The sequence below is a fragment of the Medicago truncatula genome, chromosome 5, assembly GCF_003473485.1.
Source record: "Medicago truncatula cultivar Jemalong A17 chromosome 5, MtrunA17r5.0-ANR, whole genome shotgun sequence".
In the NCBI taxonomy this organism is placed as follows: Eukaryota; Viridiplantae; Streptophyta; class Magnoliopsida; order Fabales; family Fabaceae; genus Medicago; species Medicago truncatula.
Window position 1 is genome coordinate 29,316,197 of NC_053046.1, and position 7,904 is coordinate 29,324,100.

The following is a 7,904-nucleotide window of genomic DNA, read 5'->3' on the forward strand; positions in this document are numbered from 1 at the left end:
TTCAAAACTATGTTTTTGGTGGATAAAGGTAACGAGAGAGAAAGGAGATTCAATCAATCAACATTTTGAAGGTAACTATGTTTTGAGTTCTTTTATTGATATCCTAATATATGAATAACAATAAAATATGATTTATACAAAAACTTCTCATTTTCAGGATGAGATACACCACGATGTCACTGATGGTGGGTATGACCAACAACATATACCAGAGTAGCATATACCAGACCAGGATAACATTGCAGCAGCGACAGTCCCAACGACGTTACCTTTGCAGCCTCCCTTTCCTGGAGGACCGGAAGATACATCTCTGCTGCACTCTTATGCCAACCATGTGATAAAATATGTCATAAAAGCAATAAATTTTGTATAAAGACTTTTATAAGAAAAGAGATTTTTGGATATTTCTTTATTTTGCTTGTTTATGTATCGTACGAATTATTTTATAATATTATACTGTATATTTGGTTTGATTTGTATGGCTTATAGTTAAAGGAAGCTGACCCCCTTACATCAAACCTTTTAGGTACCAAAGAAGAATCCCAAAATTGTTGGTGTTTGACTCGTTGAAGTGTGTACGGGGCAAATTTAGATTTTACAAATAAAGAAAACTCTTATAAAAAAATTTGTTGTATTATTTACTTTATTTAAATTTATCAACTTCAAATATCATTTGGTGAGATAGGTAATTCTATTTTATTTATTAAAAAAAGAGAGATAGACATAACTTCAATTTTATATATAATGAATATTTTTAAATAATGTTTTGGATCAATATCTGAGGCGTTATAATATGATATTAAACATAACAAGAAAAACATATTAGCAAGACAAACATTTTAAGAGAAACATAAACACTGAGCATTTTATAATATTTGCTAACATGAAGAAGTATTTTTGATAAATAAATTAGCAAGTTAAGTATTTATGTTTTTCTTGTTATAAAAACAAACTCTTAATGTTTTGACAAATAAAAACTAAGTATTGAATCCTTCCATTTACATAGGTTACCTGCCAGCAAGGACCAAACTGACCAAACAAAAAATCTCCCAAAGTGAGGTAATATTTCTAACAAAATCTCTCCAACTTTTGAGCACTTCAAAGGACCCAACACCTTACACCTATGCATGTGGCGAAGTATCCTCCTCTCCATGTGTACTCCTTAAAATCAAAAGGGCATTTTGGTCAACACCTTTTTCTTTTCACCATAATTTCATTAATCATCAAGTTAATCAAAAACAAATCTCTTCTTTGATCAGAATTTTTTTTGTGACATTTTTTAATTTGTTTGTCACATTGAATTGACATTGTAATTGGTTTCACTCATCTGTGTTTTTTTGTCAAGGGTTTGCCTCAATGGGATGAATGTGTATGATTGAGACCTAAGATAAAAATTAAAAATGTTGCAACGGGCAGCAAGTAATGCATATTCATGGTGGTGGGCCAGCCACATTAGGACAAAGCAATCAAAATGGTTGGATCAATGTCTCCAAGGTATGTTTCATAGTATATATGTTATATAATTGTTCCTCATATTATGAATCTGGATTATTTTTTCCAACATCATTATTTCCATCAAAACATGTATATTTTGCTGGCCATTTGGTGATTTAAGAATGACCAACATTCTCATTTCCTCAACTAAATTATCTGAAAAATGTGAAAATTTGTTGATCCATTCAAAGATGGCAAACAATTTACATGCATGAAAATTATTCATTTCCTTCTAGATAGAAAGTGTTAGTATTCGACAACGACACATATAATTACATTAAACCACTTCGACTTTCTTATATTATTATCAATGTCTTCATGCCAATATCAGCGTCATGTCTTGTGTTCGTGTCGGTGCTTCATAGAATTTTATCAGTTTCATTGCATAGTGTTTTATGAATGTCGTGTACAGTGTCCATGTTTCTTATAGTTGAAGTTATCATCTGCACCATTGCCTTTTAACTCATTGGTAAATGGCATTCAAACTAAACAGATATGGAGGAGAAAGTGAGTGACACCCTAAGAGTCTTACAAAATGATGGAGACTCATTTTCTCAAAGAGCAGAAATGTATTACAGAAAAAGGCCTGAGCTTGTTGAATTTGTAGAAGAAGCCTTTAAAGCATATAGAGCCTTAGCCGAAAGATATGATCATTTATCAAGAGAACTTCAAAGTGCAAACAGAACTATTGCAAGTGTCTTCCCTGATCAAGTTCCACACCATATTGATGATGACGACGACGAAGAAAGTGACGCAGGAACAATTTCTCCATCTCCTGACTTCAACAACCAAATTCAAAAATCAGTCGTTCCAAAGGTTCCAAAGAAAGATTTTCGAAGTCCTTCGATGTTGCTATCCCGAAAAGGTCCAACTAAGAGAACTTCTTTTTCAAAATTTATTCCAACAACTCCAGGATCAGATCTTACCAAAACTGAAGCAATAGGCGAGATCGACAAACTTCAGAAGGATATTTTGGCGCTGCAGACCGAGAAAGAGTTTGTGAGAAGCGTGTATGAGCGCGCATACGAAAAGTATTGGGAAATCGAAGATCAGATAACAGGTATGCAGAAACATGTTTGCAGTTTGCAAGATGAATTTGGCGTCGGTACTGTCATTGAAGACGACGATGCTAGAGCTTTAATGGCAGCAACGGCACTGAAATCATGTCAAGAGACGCTTTCAAAGTTGCAAAAGATTCAAGCACAGTCATCAGTAGAAGCTAAAGTTGAATATGAAAGAGTTAAAAAAGCTCATGAGATGTTTGAGAATCTTAGAGATCAATTCATCACTAAATTCACGGGTCAAGAAGAACAAGAACATGCCGACACATGTAAGAGCATAATTAGTGAAGAACAGAAAAATATTGATAAAGAGATAGCTAGTTTGGAACAACAAGAGAATGATGTTGTTTTGTTGAGAGAAACGATTAAAGAAAAATTGGAACAAGATTCTGGAAACACTCTTACTGTGACTGAAATGGCCGAATGTATTGATGAGCTTGTGAATAAAGTTGTTACTTTGGAAACCGCGGTGTCTTCCCAAAACGGTATGGTTAATCGATTGAGATCAGAAACCGATGACCTTCAAACAAATATAAAGAAATTGGAAGAAGACAAAGAAATGCTTATAGCAGGATCAGAAGTTACTAATAAGAAGCTAAAAGAATTTGAAGAGGAATTGTTGAGAGTTAAAATTCTCAACAAAAGTGTTAAATCACAAGATAATAGCTTAAGAACGCATTTCACTGAAGCTAGTTGTAATATTGAGCATTTATCTGGAAAGTTGAATAATATGAAACATGATGTGGAAGATGTGAATTTAGTACTTTACAAGAAGAAGAAAACTGATTCTAACGTTGATGATTCTGTAATGAAGGATGTTGACGGTCCTGCTATGAAGGATGTTGACGATTCTGCTACGAAGGATATTAATACAAAAGAGGAAAATGATGATGGTGTAAATGTGGATGATAACAAGTCTATGATGAGCCAAAATACTAATTTTATTACTGAAAGGATTGAAAAAATGGGACAGCACGATAAAGATGATTTGTCCGATACAATGAGCAATCTTGATATTGAATCACAGGATTTTGACACTGGTGAGGGTGATCAGCCTAATTGGAGGCAGATGTTTTTGAATGGATTGGATGATAGAGAGAAAATTCTATTGGAGGAGTATACATCTGTTTTGAGAAACTATAAAGATGTTAGGGTGAAGCTTAATGATGTTGAAAAGAAAAATAGGGACAGCATTTTTGAGTTGGCACTTCAGGTAAGCTATATCAAGCTATTTAAATCAACCATATAGTATCATTATTTTGGATTTGGATTGGATGTAGTCAGTTAGTACATCGATGGCCGTTTGGTTAAGTTGAGACGGTGCACACAAACATGAATATATATAAACCGTCTGATCTTAACCAAATGGACACGGTTGTACCGACTACATGAATGCGTGTATTTATGTTTGCATGAAATCCAAATCCCATTATTTTAGTATATCTGACATGGAAATTGGTAGAATTGCTATGTGTGACAACTGACAACTTGTTTGAATATCTGCACATAGGATAATAAGATGAAATTTGAAATTAAAAATGAAAATGTACATATTCCTGTAATAATTTGTAAGATTTTATTATTAGCAGAATGGAACTCAAGTTTCTAAGTATAGCACCTCAAAATAGTTCAAAATTCAAGTCATTTATCAAATGACAAAAGAAAAATGTCGTTTTCAGTGTTTGTGGATGTGTTCATAATCCTTGACAAACACCGACATGTGAATACCGGTAATAATTTAAGAAAATGAAAGTGATTGAACGTAACATATCGGACACCAGTCACACACACATATATATTTAAAACTTTTGTACTCCAACTAATTTTATTTTTGTTTGTGCAGTTAAGAGAAATGAAGAATGCTCTTGTGACAAGGGACAAAGAGATACAATTTTTAAATCAGAAGATAAACGGTCCAGACACAAATCCAGACGAAAGTCCATACACAACAACCACAGAATACAAATATACACCACATGAAGCACTTTTTAGAAAATCAGGTCAAGGATCCAACATGCAGGATACTGATACTTCATCTCTAAACATCGACAACAATTCTATCAGAACATCTTTCGCAGACCAACATGAAAACTCATCAGCCCATGGCCTTAGAACCCTTGAGAAGCTCATGGCTGACCAAGATAAGCGGCAAAACCTTTCGGATTTAGAAAAGAAATTCCGTTCAGACCTTGACGACCTCCTCGAGGAAAATCTCGAGTTTTGGCTAAGATTTAGCACATCAGTTCATCAGATTCAAAAGTTTCAAAACTCAATACAAGACTTAAAAGTAGAACTAAGGACAATAAAGGAAAACAACAAATCCGAAGGACATTCACATTCTAAACATCAACAACCTATGCAATCTCAACTTAGGCCGATTTTTCGACATTTAAGAGAGATTAGAACTGAATTATCGCTTTGGCTTGAACATAATGCAGTGTTGCAGGATGAACTACAAGGTAGATATTCATCATTATGCAACATTCAAGATGAAATTGCAAGAGCAGGTAATAATAATAATGAAGAATCTGGTGGTGCTGATGAAAATAATAAAGATAAAGATGCTGAGATAATAAGTGGTTATCAAGTTGCAAAATTTCAAGGTGAGATTCTTAACATGAAACAAGAGAATAGTAAAGTTGCAAGTGAGTTACAAGCTGGTCTTAGTCTTGTGAAAGGAATGAAAAATGATGTTGAGAAGACACTTGATGAACTTGATCAAGCTATTGGGATTAGCAGTGCTCATAGAGAGACAAAAAAGAACACAAAAGGTAATAGAATACCTTTGAGGTCTTTCTTGTTTGGTGTCAAGTTAAAGAGACAAAAGCAGTATCAATCACTGTTTTCATGTGTCAATCCTACACTGTCTAAACAAAATAGTATCAATGAGCAAGTACCAGCTCCAATAGAGAGAGAGCAAATTTGATTTCCTTTATTTGAGTACTTGGAAAATTGTTAAGGATATTGTAGTGTGATTGTGTGACAATATATAGAACATGAATGTTATTATGGTATTTCTAATTTCAAGGTTGGATTTTCTTCTATAATTCTTGCATCTTTAAAATCCATGTATTTGTGTTTAATGTGTTCATATATTCAGAAAGCAAATGTTTTTTCTCTCTTGATTTCAAGTCAATTTTGAAATGTTTTTTTCTCATGAATATAATAACCAGCTTACTTTTATGATTTTTTTCATGTCTTACACAATTAATACCATTGATTTGCTTCCAAAACACACTTCTTTAACTCCAATATACTCCATTAGCAACAAATTGAAATGGACCACAATCGCTTTTTTTGGTTTATATATTGTATTTACCATTCCAAATACATAAATCAAATTAATTATTATCAATATAGAAGGACCTATTTTGACCTACTGCAATGTCCCAACTGCTCTTCAACATTCGATTACCAGCATTATGGGAGTTCAAGACGTTGTTGGCACCGGTAAGTACTTAGGTCTCCCATTGATGATTGACAGGGATCGAACATATGTGTTCTCTTATGATAAGTATTGTGTTTGGCAGAGAATATATTCTTAGAGAAACAAATGTCTATTTAAAGCAGGAAGATAAATTATAATAAAATCAGTGTTGCAGGCTATTCCGTCGTATGTTATGAATATATTTCTTTTACCGACTTCCATTATTTCAACCATTGAGAAAATGATGAACTCTTTGTGGTGGGGGCATGGTGGTTCTAATAATCGAAGCATCCATTGGATGTCGTGGGATAAGTTCTCAATACAAAAGAATCACGGAGGCATGGGTTTCAAGGATTTAACTGCTTTGAACTTGGCAACGTTAGGTAAACAAGGTTGGAAGTTTAGACCGAGCCTGGTTCTTTGATTTTCCGTATTTTCAAAGTCTGCTATTTCTCTAATCAAAGTTACCTGTTTGCTAACTTAGGACACAATTGAAGTTATTTGTGGCGGAGTATTTGAAAGGCACGTTTCATTATTAGAGGTGGTGCGTGGTGGTGTATTTGAACAGGTAATTCTATACTCATTCTCAATGAACCTTGGTTGCTGAATGGTGATCACACTGATTAAATTTTCTAGGAGCACAATATATTAGCGGTTTTCCTGTGAGTTACTAGCGTTATACACATCGAAAACTTGGAACGAGGATGTTTTTCATTAAATTTTTAGTAATGACATTGGTGAGTCAATTTTGCGCACTCCATAAATTTTTTATGTTTTTACTGAATTATTTAATTTAGTTGCAATGTTAAATTTACGACAACTATATAAAGGTTATTGAAAAAAAAAAATTGAAGGAATATAAAAGTTATTGAAAAAATTAATAACTAGTAAAAACTTCCCCTAAAAAAAAAAAGAAAACTAGTAAAAATTTATGCAAATTCTATGATACATCCAATATATTTGAGTGTATCGGTACACTTACTCTTTAAATTAATGGTTAAATGAGTTGTTTTTTGAAGAAAAATATTTTTTTATCATTTATAATTATATAATAACTAAATCTTATTCATCAAAAGTACCAACGAAATAAAATTATTTTTTTTGAATTTTTATCACTCATAATTAAGAACATTGATTATTTTTTAGAGTAAATTACCATCTCCTCCCCTCAAAGATGCTTGAATTACACTCCCCTCCCCTCTTATGTTAAAATATACATTCCCCTCCCTTGAAAAGTAAAATTAATACTCCTCTCCCTTATAAGATGCTTAACTTACAACCCCCTCCCTTACTAATTAAATATGCATTACACTTTAATCTATTTTAACATAAATAAATATTTTTATGATATATATTAATTTTGAACCACCATTTAAGAAAAAATAAATTCATTTCTTTATAATTTAAATGTAAATGATAATTAAATTTAAATATTTTGCTATTGATTTTATAATTTAGAGTTAAAATTAACTTTTAAATAACCATGCTTTATTATCTTTAGTAATTTTTCACATATTTTAATTTTATTTTGGGTTCTTTCATATTTTATAATTGGGTTTAAAACTACATATCAGTGAAATTGTGAATAAAAAATAGTAAAAAAATATGTATTCAAATTTTGATTATATTTAAATAAACCCGCAATACTATTTTTTCCCGAATTGTTTTAGATTGTTATTTTTTACTAGATTATTAGAAATAAAAAAATATTGAGGGAGTAAAGTGTAGATTTTAACATGAGAGGGGAGGGGAATGTAATTCAAGCATCTCTTAGGGAAGGGGAGTGAAATTTTTTCTAATATGTTTTGAATAAGAGGGGAGGGGAGTGTATATTTTAACATAAGAGATGAGGAGGGTGTAATTCAAACATCTTTGAGGGGAGGGGAGTGTAATTTACTCTATTTTCTATGATAATATGTAAA

The 7,904-nt window shown here is 32.3% G+C and overlaps 1 protein-coding gene across 1 annotated transcript; it reads left to right on the forward strand.

The window, feature by feature from the left end:
* Window positions 1-1,989: 1,989 nt before the first annotated feature.
* LOC11426030 (protein NETWORKED 2A) lies at window positions 1,990-5,562 on the forward strand. The gene is made up of 2 exons (XM_024784906.2): window positions 1,990-3,768; window positions 4,399-5,562. Exons 1-2 carry the CDS (start codon window positions 1,990-1,992, stop codon window positions 5,479-5,481), a joined length of 2,862 nt encoding a protein of 953 aa, XP_024640674.1. The 3' UTR covers window positions 5,482-5,562.
* Window positions 5,563-7,904: the final 2,342 nt, after the last annotated feature.